This window comes from Lytechinus variegatus, chromosome 12 (genome assembly GCF_018143015.1).
Source record: "Lytechinus variegatus isolate NC3 chromosome 12, Lvar_3.0, whole genome shotgun sequence".
NCBI classification, from domain to species: Eukaryota; Metazoa; Echinodermata; class Echinoidea; order Temnopleuroida; family Toxopneustidae; genus Lytechinus; species Lytechinus variegatus.
This window is the reverse complement of record NC_054751.1, coordinates 5,513,658-5,535,174: the sequence shown is the minus strand read 5'-3', so window position 1 is coordinate 5,535,174 and position 21,517 is coordinate 5,513,658. Positions and strand designations below refer to the sequence as shown.

The 21,517-nt window shown below is 38.0% G+C and overlaps 1 protein-coding gene across 1 annotated transcript in view; it reads left to right on the top strand.

Moving 5' to 3' along the window:
* The first annotated feature begins 1,575 nt into the window (after positions 1-1,575).
* The window catches only part of LOC121425274 (transcription intermediary factor 1-beta-like), a 50,445-nt gene continuing 30,503 nt past the window's right edge, over positions 1,576-21,517 (top strand). The window contains exon 1 of the mRNA XM_041621299.1: positions 1,576-2,175. Coding sequence (XP_041477233.1) covers positions 1,576-2,175 — 600 coding nt within the window. The remainder of the gene's footprint in view (positions 2,176-21,517) is intronic.

Below are 21,517 nucleotides of genomic sequence, written 5' to 3'. Positions count from 1 at the left end.
ACCTCGTGGTCGCGCATGGTATCCACTCGTCAATGGAAGTGCCCCCCCCCCCCCGGGTACAAGTTACGGGTGATAACTGAAATGCTCAAACAGACGGAACGGCATTAGACCCCGGGGGGGCTGGCACTCGACCAAAAAAGTGGTGGGGGTGTGCCGCGGGCGAGACAAAAAACGGGGGCCTTGGAGCGGGCTTATTGTAAAAAGGAGGGTCCTCGAAACGGGCTTCGGAACGACAAATGTTTGTGAAAACGGAGGTCCTTGGAACGGATCGCCAGCGTGCGAGTGCGTATGCATCCCTATGGAACGGTCATGTGCATGATGCAGCTAGCGCGGCCTCCGCCGGGGAGCTCTGCGGCCGCTTTTCACCAAAATTGCGGCTCTGTCAATACGATCGCAGCGGCGTAACGAAAAATATGCGAAGCTTTGGAGCGGATTTCTCTCTTCTTTTTCTCGATAAGAAGAAAATGCTATGCCTTGGAGCGGCTTTCTTTGTTCTTTTTCTCAACAAGGCAAAAATGCTATGCCTTGGAACGGAAATTTGAGTGTGAAAATGGGGGTCCCCTCCGCGGCACATACCCACTATGCATTATATACTGAGTGCCCCCCCCCCCCCATGAATGTAGGCCATGTGGTGAGATCGTCTACTGCTAACTCATAAAATGTCGGATATTTCGGTGGGAAGTTTTAAATAGAGATGATGTTCTGCTCAGAGTCAGTTGAATACATTCAAAATAAAACAAAAAACACTCAGTAATGAAAAAAATACCTTCTTTCATTCCGCATCTTTTATTTCATTTCAAATTTACAGATATTAAAGCTGATAATTATATTTTTTTGTGAGCCCTTAAGGAATTGCTTTAAGGATATCCCACCGTGACTTATTTGTTCGATAAAATAATTTACAGTATGAATAACTTTGGATAGAGCTACCAAGTCTCACGCATTATGCGTGAGACTTAAGCATTTTGGACTCTTGTTCATCCCCTCAAATCTCTGTCTCACGCAACTATCACAGCCTATCCCCATATACATTGTACACAATGTCTGTGATCTCACTCAGATTCACAAAAAATCTCACGCATAGCTGGTCTTTGAAATTGGCATCTCAAATTATTATACGATGCGATACGAACCTTATTATTCGGTAATAGATAATTGAATCAATATTTGAATTTCATCGAACAATAGTGGGGAAGAAAGACAGTGCACGCAACACCAATCTCGCATTCATTTTGACATCCTTTCCTCACGACAAATTGAATACGGGCGTCAGGTGGTGGAAAAACCCAGTTTTATTTATATCGGTGGGTTTTCCCACCTTGGTGCAGTCCACGAAAATACACATTTGAACCTTCGCGGAGTAAGAAGCAACGATAACAGGGTAGACCAATCAGGCCTCGTCATAATAACGATATGCTAACAAAGTCCAAACTGTTAACAGTTTGGACTTTGTTTGAGATCACAAATAATTTGGCGGTTAAAACATATATAGTTCAAATTCGTCAGACGTCGCTGAGATCTCAATCTTATTTTCTTTCTAACTTGCATAAACAATTCTAATTTCTTATGGCTGAAATGGCTGCGACTAGAGGAGATGCCACAGGTTCCTTGAGGAATCTTACATGTCCAATGTGTCTCGGAATCTTCACTGAAGCAACCATCTTGACATCATGCGGACACACATTCTGCAGGAACTGTCTGAAGACCTACGACCTGTCTCACCAGGACCGTAACTACATGATCTGTCCTCTCTGTCAGAAGAACACTAATTTGTCTGCGAACCGTGTCGATGGCTTGCTTGCAAACGTAACGGTTAATAAATTCGTGGACGATTACCGGGCGAAAAATGGAGGAGCAAATGCAACCACTGCTCGGATCCGCCCAAAATGCACCTCTTGCAAGCCTAAGCCACATGCTGTTTCATTCTGCAGAACTTGTAATGACCACTTGTGTGATGAGTGCCGGTATTGCCATGAGCATCTTAGTGTCTTTGAAGGTCACGATATTGTTTCCATGCAGGATGCCATTAAGAAATGTTCCTTCCACAGACTGGAGAAGAAAGATGTTTTTTGTGAGGATTGTAAAATCTACATCTGTCTCAAATGCTTACCCGACGGTCATCAGTATCATAAAATCCAGAATCGGGCCACCTTCGGTGAGGAGCTGCAGCTTGAAGTAAGTGGGTTCATAAAAAGATAGTTCTAAGACCACTGACTGTCCTTGTAACTTGTTCCAATGTACTACTTCACCCTTAAAACTACTGAATAGAAACCAAATTTAAAACGCCACCTAAGTAACTAATAGATGAATTGCCATTTTGGGCGCCTTCTTGGATTTTTCAGGTACTCTGGAGTGCTTATCATTCACTCTATCCTGTATCAACAGATTATTTTACTCCCTAGAAAAGTGGAATATGAATAGGATTCTATAGGATAGATAATGAGTGAGTTGTATCCAATTTCAGAGAATGGCAGCTATCTTGGACGCCATCTTGAAAATGTTGAAAATAACCACGTACTTTCCCTGATACAGATTTTGGTAGATTAGTAGAAATATATATATATATATATAAAAGAGCGAATAGGGATAGGGATTATATATATTCTAGATCTGCTCAATGAAAACTCATTTGCTGAGTGGTTAAAGGTGAGATGAGATTTTAAAAAGGGGGATCGTGATTATTGGAAACTGCTTTACGAAGTGATCATACGCCATTTTACCTATTCAATAAATATTGAAATATATATTTTAAAAAAATGATCATCGGCAATTACATACAACAATATAGACTAGCAAAACGTGGAAATGTTTATGAAAAGAAAAGATTTTAAATAATCTTTAAGAATATGTTGGGAGATGATTCAACATTCCAAATTATGAGCATTATGTAGTGACGTATGCTTCTTTATCATGACCAGTTAAAGTAATCGCCCCATTTTAAGGTCTTAATGTAAAACATTTCCTGCCCGTGCAAGTGTTCGCATTAAAGGATTGATGAGGTATGTCTGCTTTTCATGAATTCCTAAAATCACTCCTTAAATGTCCCCTTTTCTGATATGAATATCAACACTTTCAGCTCACGCTTCGCAATCGCAATATTTCATTAGTGAGATGCGTGTGATAATCATGATTATGTATGACTACAAAAAGTGCTTCATGTGTTTAGATGTAATTCTAACAAAATCAGAAAGCGCTTGCCACTTGCATTAGATGACTATGATGAGATATGTATACATTTACTGGATTCTTTTTAAAAAAATAATTCTCAAAATATCCCTTTTTTGATCTGAATATCAAAAGTTTTCAGTTCTCGCTTCGCGCTCGCATCATTATTTTGGCATACGTATGGTCTTAGTGAATTCCTACAAACTTAGAATGCCCCTCTTCGGGTCTAAATTGCCTAAATTTGATTAGTGAGATGCGTATGATAATCATGATTACAATAACTACAAGTGCTTCCTGTGTTTATATATATAATTCTTAAAAAAATTCAGCAGGCGCTTCGCACTCACATTCGATGAATATAGTGAGATATGTATACTCTTAATTGATTCCTAAAATACATTCCCTAAAATGTTCCTGTTTGGGGTGAATATATACAAAAAAAATAGCTTGTGCTTCGCGCTCCTATTGTTTGTTTAGCGAGACAGGTATGTAACATGATTAAACAAATTTGCTTATAATGTCACTTTCTAGGTCTGAATGTCAAAAATTTTCAGCTCGCGCTTCGCGCTCGCTTTATTTGATCAGTTAGATACATATCCGTTTAATGGCACTGTCCTTAAAATGTCTCTTTTAGGTCAGTGTACCTGGCCGCGGCAACTGAATATCTCACGCTGTGAAAAATATTGTGCCCCCTTCGAGATTTTGCCCCCCCCCCTAAAACTGAAAGTGTTCCGGCGCACCTGCAGTTACATGCACATCGTCATGAATATTAGTTTAGTTCTTGGTAGAAAATTTTTGAATAAATTTTATAATAAAGCACTATACACGGGTAGGCCTACTTAAGATACAAGTTGTATTGATTGATTTTTATTGATTTTATTTGGCAAGTCATCACAACATTTATACAGTAGGCTAATTACACAGGATAGCCGACGATAGCTCGAAAGCTTTTTTTCCAGTGGGGTCCTCGACATGTATAAAATTACGATGATAAAATGTAAAATCATGCCTTTTACACAAAAAAAATCAGAATTTACTGTCAGCAATAGAAAAGATATAGAGATGATATATACAAATAGAGTATAATAAAAAGAAAGAAGAAGGTGAAGAAGAATTAAGAATATGCCATTCTAAGGGATAACTTTCTCACCCAAAAGCCCCAAACTTGCAGTTGATGAATTTGAAATTATTGAATGCTTTATATTTCGGCACTGCCGTCAAGTAGATTTCCCCAACAGCTGACCACGAGCAGGTAGAGAGTGAGAAATCGTAAACTGCATAAAAGGTGAAAAGGGTGGATAATTAAGGACCAAGGAGTTTTTCACCCTTATAAAAAAAACCGCTATCACCCCTCGGCTCTCCTAAAGGGTGATTTACCCATTTCCACCCTTTAATTTCTGAGATCTTTATAATACGGACGTTGTGTACATGACGAAATCAATGTCGTCACCCACTCACTATCCATTTGCCATTTTATCATGAAATATTTCGGTTTTCGTTTGTTTATGATTCCTCTGTGAACATTCAGAATTGTAGTATTCACGAGCGTTATATTACTCAAGAAACAAAATAAGGTATCTAATAATGCGAGCGCAAAGCGCGCGCGAGCTTAATGTTTTTTATATTTCATAAAGTTTGACCTGAAATTTCGAACATTCTGAGAATTTTTGTAATCATAAACAAGATGCGTACCTAACTAAACAATAAATGCGAGTGCAAATCGCGATTTCTTTATAGTCCGACCTGACGATTGGGATTTTTAAGCACTTTTCGTTTTTATCAACGAAATCTAAGTAAACAATATATGCGACTGATTTTTTTTTCTTCAGTATATTGGAAAAGGGGACCTGGGGCCCGTTTCATAAAGGACTTGCAACTGTTGTAACTTTGCCATAATGGCAACTACCATTGGTAACGAGGCTCAGCAGCCAATCAAAATCAAGGTTACCATGGTAGTTACCATAATGGCAAAGTTACAACAGTTCCAAGCCCTTTATGAAACGGGCCCCTGGTATTGATTGCGGTGATTTATGAAAAGGATACACATCTCACCGATGAAATAATTCGAGAGCGAAGCGCGAGCAGAAATTTTATGCATGTTTACACTATACACTGAACCGAAAATGAAGGTTTTAAACATTGTTTGACTTGTAAGAAATTCATGAAGACGATTTTTTTTTGGTAAATAAAAATGTAAGAACTGGGCATTTTATAATGTGTAATCGTGAAATAAATGCTTACCTTATTAAGCAGTTAATGAGGCGGAGATGAACGAGCTTGACTATTACTAGGATTTCATCAAGGGGATAAGAATCTCACTAATTAAATGATGCGTGCGAGAAGCGCGAGCCGACATTTCAATATTCAGAGCTGAAAATGAAAATTTTAAGCATTGTTGCCATTTAGGAAAACTATTAGGCGGATACTTTTGTCAGTAAAAAAAAACCACCATAAATACAAGACTTCGAGAAATTTGTGGGACATGCCTTATTGTGTCCCCCACCTTTATTTTATTTATTTATTTATATTTTTGTTATATTTGTGTGGGTGTCCCCCTTTCCCTCCCCCTCTTCTGACGCCCATGTTATCATCATGCGGCTTGGTAAAACAAATTCAAAGGTGAAGTTGTAAAACGTTTTTGGGGGTCAATTATTCTTTAAATGGCATTATTGCGAGGTGTTGCGAGCGTGAATCACAAGCTAAAACTTTAGGGTAATTCAATAAAAAATAAAAATAAGTTTGTAAAAATCCGAGCAGATTTCTGCTGTCATTAAAAATATGTGAGTCTAACTAAAAAAATAACACGAGCGCAAAACGCGAGCTTAAATATACTGACCAGAAAAGGAACCTGTTAAAGAAAGCATTTAGTGACCTCTTTAGGATGCATATTTCACCAATCGAATGAGAGTGCGAAGCGCAAGCTGAAAATTTGCATTATTCCAGCCTTCATGAAAACTTAACTTAACTTGTATACTTAAAAAAAAATTGAAAAAGGAACTTTCCCATTTTGGAAAATATTAATTTCCCTGTTTTTTATTTCATTTTTGGGGTGCAAGTGCCCCCTGCCTCCCTCCCGGCGGATCCAACTTTCGTCAAACAGGGGGGGGGGGATTTTTTTTCAGCCATATTTTCCTCGATCGGCAGCTTAAAGTTGATTTTTGTTTGTTTCTTTGAAAGGGTAGTCCTAACAGTCAATAATTAGCTTTATACTTATAAAATAAAGTAAATATGTAATAACATGATAAACTCTTTTCAAATAATGCGAGCGCGAGCTATATATTTTTTTTTAATATGATGGGCAATTATGTTTGTGATCTTCAAAACGAGATACCTATGTAAATAAATTTTTGGATAATAACTGCGAACAAGAAGCGCAAACAGAAATTTTAATTATATAAGCTCTGACCTGATCTAAAGAACTTTTTGCAGTTAGCCATGAAGACGATGCGTGTTTCAACCAGTGGTGGCGGGACATATTTTGCTTGGGGGGGGGGGCAAAGCCCAAAAAGGGGCCAATAGGGGCAATTTGGTGCAAACATATATTTTCACCATGAGGTTATCATCTGTGTAAAGAGGTTGTGTGTTTTGTAGTTATTGAATTGAGCAAAAAATTTTAAGGGATCACTGATTGATAAATTATATATTTACGTTTCATTTCTGCGAGCGTAGCGAGCAAGCGGTTTGGGGGGAAAGAAATCAAATCTGAAGATGTAAAATTCGCCTTTTTGGTCAATTACTGTTAATACCCCTTTTCCACTATAGGGACAGGACAGTGTCAGGACAAGGCGCGGAATGTAATAATAACAATCCGCGACCTTTCCGCAACCTGTCCGGACATATAGGAGTGTCCGCACGCTGTCCTAAACCCTTCCTGGGGGGTGTTTCATAAAACCCCTTTTCCACTAGGGCCAGGACAGCGTCAGGACAAGGCGCGGAATGTAATAATTACAATCCGCGACCCTTCCGCAACCTGTCCGGACATTCCTAGGAGTGTCCGCACGCTGTCCTAAACCCTTCCTGGTGTTCGGGAAATCAAAATTTGTCCGCATCCAAATTTTGGTCGAGACCAAAATTTGGACGCGGATAATGAATTCCTGACACCTTCGGGACCCTGTCCTGACGATGTCCTGATGATGTCCTGCCCTTCCTAAACCCTTCCGCGTCTTCCGGAAACCATCCGCAATCAGGTCAGCTTCAAGAAGGAAAGAAGAAGCCATGCGGATTTTATCAGGAACATGCGGATTGGAATAGGAAGGCAAGCGGACAGTTTCAGGAACGTGCGGACAGGAATAAGAAGGCAAGCGGACTGTTTCAGGAACGTTCGGACTGGAATAGGAAGGCAAGCGGAGTGATTCAGGAATGTGTGGATCCAATGCTAATATGTATGGAACGAGTACACAAGTAGCAAAAACCATTTGCAAAAGCACCAGATGGGGCAACGGGATAATACAAGACAAGAAAATTACAAAAAGTAAAGAAATACGGGGTCAAGGGGCCTAATTAGTATATACTAAACAAACCTGAGAACCTAGTATTTCAAGCAGTGTTTTAAACAAAATTAGGCGAGCGCAAAGCACGAGTTGATTTTTTTTTTTTGGGGGGGGGGTTACAGACTTGAAGAAGGAATATTTCAAGCATTTTCTACTGATCTGAAAAGTGGACTTTTAAAATATTTCTTGCAATAGTGAAACTGGCAATGATGTGAGCAGATTATTTTATTCTGTACTGAACATAAAAAGATGTTTCATGCAACGTTTTATTATGAACTAGATTATTTTAATGTACTCGACTGAAAAAAGGACCTTATAGGCAGCGCTTGACTTTACAAATAGGACAAATATCATAACAAAATTAATAATACAGGTGTAGATTCCAAACTGAAATTCAAGAGTTTATTCCTATTACATTTTAAGCACTTTGTTCGATCATGAATGAGGTGTCATTAATAAGAAATAATAATAAATGGTAGCAAGTTTATAAATATCGCTTTTATCAGAACGGCTCAAAACGATTTACAGCAGGGGCAAAACGATTTACCCAGGATTCATTTCAATCCGGCATGAAAAGTGCACAATTTCCACACCCTGGGAAGCATTCCTTGCATTTATCCCGGTCTAAAAATTGCGCTGGCAAATTCAAGCATACAATAACTTTCGCTTCCAACCGGGTACCCATTTAGCACCTGGGTGGAGAGTGGCAAGGTATGCAATACGTCTTGCCAAAGGACGGTTTAGACCGCGGTGAGAATCGAACACACGACTCTCCGTTTACAAGGCGGGAGTCAGAACCACTACACCACGACTCTTTACAAAAATAGGCCTTCCTGAAAAAAGTCGTGCACAGAGCATGTTTCTCATTAACATAAAATATGAGCGCGAAGCGCGAACTCACTTCTTTCAAACATCAAGGACGAAAAAGAAAAGACCTAAGTATTTTTCGTAAAAAATGAACAGCGTGTACAATCTTCTTATGATTAAACTATTGAAAGTATGAAGCGTGAAATGGACCATTATTTTCTACAAATTGAACTAGCTGAAACGCACATATTCCCCCCGTCTGCAGGTCTGTCAATTTCTTCACTCTTCTTCCTTTTTTCCCCTCTTCTTTGGTTACTCCATTTTTCCTATTTAACGCAGTCAATAGGGCGTAGCGTTCGCATTCGGCCTCCTGGAATTGCCCATTTCCATTTTCTTACTTAGTCTATTTCAATTGGTACAAGAGGAGGCAAAGGCGATTAGACACTGGATTCACATTTTCGTCTTTAAATTAAAACTTATATTTCTAATCTTACACTTTCATAATCTCGACCAATTATTTTCTGTTCATTATCGCGATTTTTTTTCCTCGATTCTATTTCACCTTATTTCATTCATCTCCTTCGTTTATTCCTATTTCTTTTGTGCTGTTTGTATATCTATTTAATACTGGGAGGGGTAAGCCAGCAGCAGGGAGAGGAGGGCCGCATCAGCACGGCACCCCCTTTTTCTTTTCCGACATATCATTTTTTTTTAAGTTTCCCTTTCCATTTCACTTATTTTTCTTCTGTTTGTATTTTTTTAAAGGGGGAGCAAGACCACCTCACCCCTTGATCCGCATGTGCCTGTCGAATGCAATTTGCATCCTAACTTCCTGTTTTCTTCCTCTGTTGTAATATATGATTATGTATTAAATTGTAAAAAAAAATATAAGAAAGTATTGTTATAAATAGAGCCCCGACTTTGCTATGAACATATGCAGTCTTTTTAAAGTTACCTTAGTTGAAAAAAATCAAGATCCGAGATAATTTATTGTTATGTATAAAAATGCACAAAATCTGCTTTCAAAAAGTGAATACTACATTACACCGCTAACACACTTTCCTTTATCCTCCACATTTCAATCAAATAATGCGAGCGCGAGCTGAACATTTTTTACATTTCTACCTAAATACTGGGCATTCTAAGCACCTTTTAAAAGCATGAACAGGAAAGGAGTATGACTATACACTTGATGTGAGCGCGAAGCGCGAGCCGAAACGAAATTCGACATATCACGTTTTGTAAATCAGAAAAAGGATGGATAATTGGATAGATGGATAATATTCCTACATTAATAATAATATTTGGTAATCTGATCGGAAACTGGCACAAGATTCGTATCTAAATAAACATGCGTGCGTGTGTTTAGATCCGGACCTAGAATCAGGAACTTCCAATTACATTCTTTATTATAATATCAATAATAAGAGCGCGATGATCGAGCTAAATATATTTGATTTTCAGATCTAAAAAAAAGAATTTAAGCGCAGTTACGAATTGGATATTGATCTCGCTTAATAAATGATGCGAGTGCGAAGCTCAAGTTTATATTTTTATCATTACATACATTTTGAGTAGCAACCGGGACATTTTAAGGTCATTTTTTGTCTTCAAATGACTATGATGACTATCTTCCTAAGCGAGATATGAAACTTGTCGATATTCCATTCTGAGAAAAATCGGACAATGATTATTAGGAAATCATGAAAATATTGTTACATGACTTATTAATCAAATGAGGGCTCGAAATTGATATTAAGGTCAGATAACTGGACATTTTGTAATCATGAATAGGATACATGGGTTGATATATTTTTAACAAAAATAATGCGAGCGCAAACTGTGAGCCGAAAATTTTAATAAACTATCATAAAAGAGGAATTTAAAATAATTTGTTACAATTGATACAGGTATACATAACTCCCCAATCAAAATGCAAGCGAGCAGCTTTAGCTGATACTATTCACAATCAGACCATCCTAAAAAGGGATATTAAAAAAAAAATATGGAATACACGAAGAGAATAGTTTTTTGACAAATCAAATAATGCTAGCGCGCAGCGCGAGCGGAAAATGTTCATATTTAGACCATAAAATATAGTCATCTTATAGAAAACTATAAAATCTATTTGTAAATCAAACAAATTGAAAACTTAATTTCCGAGAAATGTTTTGTATATTTACTTCAAAACTTGATCTTTTAAGCTCAATATAAGTCTATTGAGCAAGTTATACATCTCATAGATTAGGCAATGCGGGCACAAAGCGTGAGCGAAAATTTAACATAGTGACATGAAATCCCCCCCCCCCATCTTATATAATTCACTCGTCTTTCTCCTCTTGTTTTTCCTCTTCGTTTTCTCTTCTCTTTTCCCTTCTGGTTCTTTTCCCTCTCTTTCCATTTTTTTATTTTTTTTCTCGTTCCAAATATTGGGGAGGGGGGCATTTGATATCAAATGCCCCCTTCCAAAAAGTGAGGGGACGCGTCGCCCCTGTCCCCCTGGGATGTCCACCAATGTATGCAATTTGATTTGAAATAAAAGAAAATCCTATATAGTCTTTGTAGTCGAAGAAAACCAAAATAACACCCCTAAATTCTTAAAAAAAATATATGGATGATAATTTTCATGGAGTATTCGCAAGTTGTCCGATTGTCCTAGTCCTTGAATTTACCACTCGTGACGTTGTCCTAAATGTCTCCGGTTCTGTCCTAATACGATCTGCATGCTGTCCGCACCGAACGCCGACAAATTTATTTAGATAATCTTGTCCTAGGACAGTCCCAGGAGTGACCTACGACAATACGCAGACAGTCCTGGTTGTGTCCTAGGACAAGATCATTTGCATAATCTTTTACGGAATTTGGTTGCGGACAGCATGCCGAAATGACAAAAGTAGCTTCCGCAACCCTTCCTGGTCTTGTCCGCGCCCTAGTGGAAAACCGCCCTTAAAACCCCTTTTCCACTAGGGCCAGGACAGCGTCAGGACAAGGCGCGGAATGTAATAATTACAATCCGCGACCATTCCGCAACCTGTCCGGACATTCCTAGGAGTGTCCGCACGCTGTCCTAAACCCTTCCTGGTGTTCGGGAAATCAAAATTTGTCCGCATCCAAATTTTGGTCTCGACCAAAATTTGGACGCGGATATTGAATTCCTGACACCTTCGGGACCCTGTCCTGACGATGTCCTGATGATGTCCTGCCCTTCCTAAACCTTTCCGCGTCTTCCGGAAACCATCCGCAATCAGGTCAGCTTCAAGAAGGAAAGAAGAAGCCATGCGGATTTTATCAGGAACATGCGGATTGGAATAAGAAGGCAAGCGGACAGTTTCAGGAACGTGCGGACAGGAATAAGAAGGCAAGCGGACTGTTTCAGGAACGTTCGGACTGGAATAGGAAGGCAAGCGGAGTGATTCAGGAATGTGTGGATCCAATGCTAATATGTATGGAACGAGTACACAAGTAGCAAAAACCATTTGCAAAAGCACTAGATGGGGGCAACGGGATAATACAAGACAAGAAAATTACAAAAAGTAAAGAAGTACGGGGTCAAGGGCCTAATTAATATATACTAAAGAAAACTGAGAACCTAGTATTTCAAGTAGTGTTTTAAACATAATTACGCGAGCGCAAAGCACGAGTTTATTTTTTTTTTTTGGGGGGGGTTACAGACTTGAAGGAGGAATATTTCAAGCATTTTCTACTGATCTGAAAAGTGGACTTTTCAAATATTTCTTGCAATAGTTCAACTGGCAATGATGCGAGCAGATTATTTTATTCTGTACTGAACATAAAAAGATGTTTCATGCAAAGTTTGATTATGAACTAGATTATTTTAATGTACTCGACTGAAAAAGGGACCGTATAGGCAGCGCTTGAACTGAAATTCAAGTTTATATTCCTATTACATTTTAAGCACTTTGTTTGATCATGAATGAGGTGTCATTAATAAGATATAATAATAAATGGTAGCAAGTTTATAAATATTGCTTTTCTCAGAACGGCTCAAAACGATTTACAGCAGGGGCAAAACGATTTACCCCAAGATTCATTTCAATCCCGCATGAAAAGTGCACAATTTCCACACCCTAGGAAGCTTCCCTTGCATTCATCCCAGTCTAAAAATGGCGCTGGCAAATTCAAGCATACAATAACTTTCGCTTCCAACCGGGTACCCATTTAGCACCTGGGTGGAGAGTGGCAAGGTATGCTGTACGTCTTGCCAAAGGTCGGTTTAGACTGCGGTCAGAATCGAACACACGACTCTCCGTTTACAAGGCGGGAGTAAGAACCACTACACCACGACTCTTTACAAAAAAATAGGCCTTCCTGAAAAAAGTCGTGCACAGAGCATGTTTCTCATAAACATAAAATATGAGCGCGAAGCGCAAACTTGCTTCTTTCAAACATCAAGGACGAAAAAGAAAAGACCTAAGTATTTTTCGTAAAAAAATGAACAGTCTTCTTATGATTAAACTATTGAAAGTATGAAGCGTGAAATGGACCATTATTTTTTACAAATTGAACTAGCTGAAACGCAGATATTCTCGCCGTCTGCAGGTCTGTCAATTTCTTCACTCTTCTTCCTTTTCCCCCTCTTCTTTGGTTACTCCATTTTTCCTATTTTTACGCAGTCAATAGGGCGTAGCGATCGCATTCGGCCTCCTGGAATTGCCCATTTACATTTTCTTACTTAGTCTATTTCAATTGGTACAAGAGGAGGCAAAGGCGATTAGACACTGGATTCACATTTTCGTCTAAAAATTAAAACTGATATTTCTAATCTTACACTTTCATAATCTCGACCAATTATTTTCTGTTCATTATCGCGATTTTTTTCCTCGATTCTATTTCACCTTATTTCGTTCATCTCCTTCGTTTATTCCTATTTCTTTTGTGCTGTTTGTATATCTCTTTAATACTGGGAGGCGTAAGCCAGCAGCAGGGAGAGGAGGGCCGCATCAGCACGGCACCCCCTTTTTCTTTTCCACCATATCATTTTTTTAAGTTTCCCTTTCCATTTCACTTATTTTTCTTCTGTTTGTATTTTCTTAAAGGGGGAGCAAGACCACCTCACCCCTTGATCCGCATGTGCCTGTCGAATGCAATTTGCATCCTTACTTCCTGTTTTCTTCCTCTGTTGTATATTTATATACATAACTACCTCTTGAATAGGAAGCAGTATGTCTTTTTAAACGGATGCAATTCTCAAATGAAAAAAAATAATTGTGGAGTTCCACAGGGTAGTCTTTTAGGCCCGATTTTGTTTATAGTTTATATTAATGATTTTTGTAGATCATCAAATGTTCTTTCTTTCATTCTCTTTGCGGACGACTCTAACTTATTTTTTTCACATAAAAATCCTCTTCACCTTGCTAATACAATCAACTCTGAACTAAAAAAATGTCACCCAATGGATAAGAGCAAATAAATTGTCAATAAATTTACAAAAAACAAAATATATGTTGTTTAGCAACTCTATTAATACACTTCCTGTTGATATTATTTTGGATGGAACTCCCTTGGAAAATGTATCCCATATTAAGTTTCTTGGAATAACAGTCGATAATAAGCTCTCATGGAAATTCCACATAGATAACATATGTAAAACTATTTCACGCAACATTGGTATAATTAACAAGCTTAAATTTTGTTTGCCATTATCGTCCCTGCTTACATTATATTCATCCCTTATATTACCTTATTTAGATTATGGAATTTTAGCGTGGGGCAACACACATCAAACACTCTTAGACAAATTACTCCTATTACAAAAGAAGTCTCTTCGTGTCATATGTCACAAAGCATATTTGTCTCATACTGACCCATTATTTTTGGAACATAAAATATTGAAAATTAAAGACTTGTATTTGTTCAATCTCAGTCAGTTTATGTACAATTATAACAATAACAACCTCCCAAATGTATTTCATTCAATGTTTCCAAAAAATCAATCCATTCATAACTATCCAACAAGGCGATTGGGTGAATTCCATTTACCACTTCTAAGAACTTTGCTGGCTCAGAACACATTTATATATGAGGGACCGAAGTTATGGAACTCACTTCATAATGATATAAGAACTGCAAAATCTTTGAACTCTTTTAAGACTAAATTCAAATTATCTCTATTAAAATCTTATAATGTATCCTCAAATTAAATCTTATTCATCATCTCTGTCAAGAGGTTAGTCATCATTTTTACTAAGACTATAATTAAAACATAAATCATCCCTTTTTTAATTGAAAAAAAATCTGACACAAGTCCTTCCCAATTGTGCTCGGTTTTTAACCTCATATATTATTTGTGTCTATCCTCTCATCTTTTTTCTCTTTCCTGTCCGCTTATCCGCTTTCCTACCGCTTATTTATTTACGGCATCAATCACATTTTTCGCGCATTTTATTCTTTCCAGGTCATTTTATATATTTTTTTCTCCTTTTATACACATTGAATCCAGTTTGCTTGAGTCCACGATGGCATGTGTTCTACCTACGTTTAGCAGCACCCATCCATCTTCTCAGGGCATTCTCCCCTTTCTCTTTTTTTTTTTTTTTTTGGGGGGGGGTGGGAAGGGTGGATATATTTTTGGATATATTTCAGGACGGTTTGTTTTATCCTATACAAACTATATTTTTTGATATCTTCGTATTTTATATTTTGTAAGTATTATTTCTCTCTCATTTATTTTTTATTTTTTTCTCATTTGATTACATATGTCTGCATTTGTACTCTGTTAATGGTTTTGTTATCTATTTTTGAGGGGCCCACATTGTACAAGCATTGCTTTTTAGTGGGTCCCTCCATTTCCATCTTAATTTAATTTCTATTGAAAAATAGTTAAAACCTCCAATGTGTTGCCCAAATCGTGTAAGTTTTTTCCACAACATATGTATTATTATTTTTGTTTCTTTGCATTGGATACAAATACTTATTTTTATATATATGGTATACAATTTGTTTTTGTTTGATGGAAGTGAAATAAATAAAATTGAATTGAATTGAATTGAATATGATAATGTATTAATTTGTAGAAAAATTATAAGAAAGTAATGTCATAAAGAGAGCCCCGACTTTGCTATGAACACATGCAGTCTTTTTAAAGTTACCTTAGTTGAAAAAAATCAAGATCCGAGATAATTTATTGTTATGTATAAAAATGCACAAAATCTGCTTTCAAAAAGTGAATACTACATTACACCGCTAACACACTTTCCTTTATCCTACATATTTCAACTATCAAATAATGCGAGCGCGAAGCGCGAGCTGAACATTTTTTTTGTACATTCCTTCCTAAATATTGGGCATTCTAAGCACCTTTTAAAAGCATGAACAGGAAAGGAGTATGACTATACACTTGATGTGAGCGCGAAGCGCGAGCCGAAACGAAATTCGACATATCACGTTTTGTAAATCAGGAAAAGGATGGATAATTGGATAGATGGATAATATTCCTACATTAATAATAAAAATACATAAACATGCGTGCGTGTGTTTAGATCCAGACCTAGAATCTGGACATTCCAATTACATTCTTTATCATAATATCAATAATAAGAGCGCGATGAGCGAGCTAAAGATTTGATTTTCAAATCTAAAAAAAAAAGAATTTAAGCGCAGTTACGAATTGGATATTGATCTCGCTTAATAAATGATGCGAATGCGAAGCTCAAGTTTATATTTTTATCATTACATATATTTTGAGTTGCGGCCGGGACATTTTAAGGACATTTTTTGTCTTCGTATGACTATGATGACTATGTTCCTAAGCGAGAGAAACTTGTCGATATTCCATTCTGAAAAAAAACGGACAATGATTATTTAAATCATGAAAATATTGTTACATTACTTATTAATCAAATGAGGGCGCGAAATTGATATTAAGGTCAGATAACTGGACATTTTGTTATCATGAATAGGATGCATGGGTTGATATATTTTTAACAAAAATAATGCGAGCGCAAACTGTGAGCCGAAAATTTTAGTTAACTGTCATAAAAGAGGAATTTAAAATAATTTGTTACAATTGATATACATAACTCCCCAATCAAAATGCAAGCTAGCAGCTTTAGCTGATACTATTCACAATCAGACCATCCTAAAAAGGGATATTTTTTTTAAAAAAATATGGAATACACGAAGAGAATAGTTATTTGACAAATCAAATAATGCTAGCGCGCAGCGCGAGCGAAAAATGTTCATATTTAGACCATAAAATATAGGTATTTTACAGAAAACTATAAAATCTATTTGTAAATCAAACAAATTGAAAACTTAATTTCCGAGAAATGTTTGGTATATTTACTTCAAATCTTGATCTTTTAAGTTCAATATAAGTCTATTTAGCAAGTTATACATCTCATAGATTAGGCAATGCGAGCACAAAGCGTGAGCGAAAATTTAACATAGTGACATGAAATCCCCTCCCCCTCATCTTATATAATTCACTCGTCTTTCTCCTCTTGTTTTTCCTCTTCGTTTTCTCTTCTCTTTTCCCTTCTGGTTCTATTCCCTCTCTTTCCATTTTTTTCTTTTTTGCTCGTTCCAAATATTGGGGAGGGGGGCATTTGATATCAAATGCCCCCCTTCCAAAAAGTGAAGGGACGCGTCGCCCCTGTCCCCCTGGGATGTCCACCAATGTATGCAATTTGATTTGAAATAAAAGAAAATCCTATATAGTCTTTGTAGTCGAAGAAAACCAAAATAACACCCCTAAATTAATAAAACAAAATATATGGATGATAATTTTCATGGAGTATTCGCAAGTTGTCCGATTGTCCTAGTCCTTGAATTTACCACTCGTGACGTTGTCCTAAATGTCTCCGGTTCTGTCCTAATACGATCTGCATGCTGTCCGCACCGAACGCCGACAAATTTATTTAGATAATCTTGTCCTAGGACAGTCCCAGGAGTGTCCTACGACAATACGCAGACAGTCCTGGTTGTGTCCTAGGACAATATCATTTGCATAATCTTTTACGGAATTTAGTTGCGGACAGCATGCCGAAATGACAAAAGTTGCTTCCGCAACCCTTCCTGGTCTTGTCCGGTGCGGACAGCATGCAGATCGTATTAGGACAGAACCGGAGACATTTAGGACAACGTCACGAGTGGTAAATTCAAGGACTAGGACGATCGGACAACTTGCGAATACTCCATGAAAATTATCATCCATATATTTTTTTATGAATTTAGGGGTGTTATTTTGGTTTTCTTCGACTACAAAGACTATATAGGATTTTCTTTTATTTCAAATCAAATTGCATACATTGGTGGACATCCCAGTGGGACAGGGGCGACGCGTCCCCTCACTTTTTGGAGGGGGGGGGGGGCATTTGATATCAAACGGAGAGTCGTGTGTCTGGACCGTCCTTTGGCAAGACGTATTGCATACCTTGCCACTCTCCACCCAGGTGCTAAATGGGTACCCGGTTGGAAGCGAAGGTTATTGTATGCTTGAATTTGCCAGCGCAATTTTTAGACCGGGATAAATGCAAGGAATGCTTCGCAGGGTCTGGAAATTGTGCACTTTTCATGCGGGATTGAAATGAATTCTGAGGTAAATCGTTTTGCCCCTGCTGTAAATCGTTTTGAGCCGTTCTGATAAAAGCGATATTTATGAACTTGCTACCATTTATTATTATTTCTTATTAATGACACCTCATTCATGATCAAACAAAGTGCTTAAAATGTAATAGGAATATAAACTTGAATTTCAGTTTGGAATCTACACCTGTATTTTTAATTTTGTTATGATATTTGTCCTATTTGTAAAGTCAAGCGCTGCCTATAAGGTCCTTTTTTCAGTCGAGTACAATAAAAAATAATCTAGTTCATAATCAAACGTTGCATGAAACATCTTTTTATGTTCAGTACAGAATAAAATAATCTGCTCACATCATTGCCAGTTTAACTATTGCAAGAAATATTTTAAAAGTCCACTTTTCAGATCAGTAGAAAATGCTTGAAATATTCCTTCTTCAAAGTGTAACCCCCCCCAAAAAAAAATCAACTCGTGCTTTGCGCTCGCGTAATTATGTTTAAAACACTGCTTGAAATACTAGGTTCTCAGGTTTGTTTAGTAAATACTTATTAGGCCCCTTGACCCCGTATTTCTTTACTTTTTGTAATTTACTTGTCTTGTATTATCCCGTTGCCCCATCTAGTGCTTTTGCAAATGGTTTTTGCTACTTGTGTACTCGTTCCATACATATTAGCATTGGATCCACACATTCCTGAATCACTCCGCTTGCCTTCCTATTCCAGTCCGAACGTTCCTGAAACAGTCCGCTTGCCTTCTTATTCCTGTCCGCACGTTCCTGAAACTGTCCGCTCGCCTTCCTATCCAATCCGCATGTTCCTGATAAAATCCGCATGGCTTCTTCTTTCCTTCTTGAAGCTGACCTGATTGCGGATGGTTTCCGGAAGACGCGGAAGGGTTTAGGAAGGGCAGGACATCATCAGGACATCGTCAGGAATTCATTATCCGCGTCCAAATTTTGGTCTCGACCAAAATTTGGATGCGGACAAATTTTGATTTCCCGAACACCAGGAAGGGTTTAGGACAGCGTGCGGACACTCCTAGGAATGTCCGGACAGGTTGCGGAAGGGTCGCGGATTGTAATTATTACATTCCGCGCCTTGTCCTGACGCTGTCCTGGCCCTAGTGGAAAAGGGGTTTAAAGAGTCGTTCGTAAGTCCAAGCAGTCGTTCTTAAGTTGAAACGGACCGAGTTGTTCGTATCTTTACGCACGACTTTACGCACAACCTTACGCACAACTCGGAGTACTTACGCACAACTCTGGGCACTTACGCACAACTCTGGCACTTACGAACAGCTTTATGAAACACCCCCCCCCCCCCCCCGGTGTTCGGGAAATCAAAATTTGTCCGGATCCAAATTTTGGTCTCGACCAAAATTTCGACGCGGATATTGAATTCCTGACACCTTCGGGACCCTGTCCTGACGATGTCCTGATGATGTCCTGCCCTTCCTAAACCCTTCCGCGTCTTCCGGAAACCATCCGCAATCAGGTCAGCTTCAAGAAGGAAAGAAGAAGCCATGCGGATTGGAATAAGAAGGCAAGCGGACAGTTTCAGGAACGTGCGGACTGGAATAAGAAGGCAAGCGGACTGTTTCAGGAACGTTCGGACTGGAATAGGAAGGCAAGCGGACTGATTCAGGAATGTGTGGATCCAATGCTAATATGTATGGAACGAGTACACAAGTAGCAAAAACCATTTGCAAAAGCACTATATGGGGCAACGGGATAATACAAGACAAGAAAATTACAAAAAGTAAAGAAGTACGGGGTCAAGGGGCCTAATTAGTATATACTAAACAAACCTGACATGCCTGAGAAACTTGTATTTCAAGCAGTGTTTTAAACATAATTACGCGAGCGTAAGCACGAGTTGATTTTTTTTGGGGGGGTACAGACTTGAAGGAGGAATATTTCAAGCATTTTCTACTGATCTGAAAAGTGGACTTACCAAATATTTCTTGCAATAGTTAAACTGGCAATGATGCGAGCAGATTATTTTATTCTGTACTGAACATAAAAAGATGTTTCATGCAACGTTTGATTATGAACTAGATAATTTTAATGTACTCGACTAAAAAAAGGACCGTATAGGCAGCGCTTGACTTTACAAATAGGACAAATATCATAACAAAATTAATAATACAGGTGTAGATTCCAAACTGAAATTCAAGTTTATATTCCTATTACATTTTAAGCACTTTGTTTGATCATAGAGCTATTAACAGATGGTTTGATCATAAATGAGGTGTCATTAATAAGAAATAATAATAAATAGTAGCAAGTTTATAAATATCGCTTTTCTCAGAACGGCTCAAAACGATTTACAGCAGGGGCAAAACGATTTACCCCAGGATTCATTTCAATCCCGCATGAAAAGTGCACAATTTCCACACCCTGGGAAGCATTCCTTGCATTCATCCCGGTCTAAAAATTCAAGCATACAATAACTTTCGCTTCCAACCGGGTACCCATTTAGCACCTGGGTGGAGAGTGGCAAGGTATGCAGTACGTCTTGCCAAAGGACGGTTTAGACCGCGGTGAGAATCGAACACACGACTCTCCGTTTACAAGGCGGGAGTCAGAACCACTACACCACGACTCTTTACAAAAAAAGGTCTTCGTGAAAAAAAGTCGTGCACAGAGCATGTTTCTCATAAACATAAAATATGAGCGCGAAGCGCAAACTTACTTCTTTCAAACATCAAGGACGAAAAAAAAGTATTTTTCGTAAAAAATGAACAGCGTGCACAATCTTCTTATGATTAAACTATTGAAAGTATGAAGCGTGAAATGGACCATTATTTTTAAAAATTGAACTAGCTGAAACGCAGATATTCTCCCCGTCTGCAGGTCTGTCAATTTCTTCACTCTTCTTCCTTTTTCCCCCCTCTTCTTTGGTTACTCCATTTTTCCTATTTTTACGCAGTCAATAGGGCGTAGCGATCGCATACGGCCTCCTGGAATTGCCCATTTACATTTTCTTACCTAGTCTATTTCAATTGGTACAAGAGGAGGCAAAGGCGATTAGACACTGGATTCACATTTTTAAACTGATATTTCTAATCTTACACTTTCATAATCTCGACCGATTATTTTCTGTTCATTATCGCGATTTTTTTCCTCGATTCTATTTCACCTTATTTCATTCATCTCCTTCGTTTATTCCTATTTCTTTTGTGCTGTTTGTATATCTCTTTAATACTGGGAGGGGTAAGCCAGCAGCAGGGAGAGGATGGCCGCATCAGCACGGCACCCCCTTTTTCTTTTCCACCATATCATTTTTTTAAGTTTCCCTTTCCATTTCACTTATTTTTCTTCTGTTTGTATTTTTTTAAAGGGGGAGCAAGACAACCTCACCCTTTGATCCGCATGTGCCTGTCGAATGCAATTTGCATCCTAACTTCCTGTTTTCTTCCTCTGTTGTAATATATGATTATGTATTAATTTGTAGAAAAATTATAAGAAAGTAATGTTATAAAGAGAGCCCCGACTTTGCTATGAACATATGCA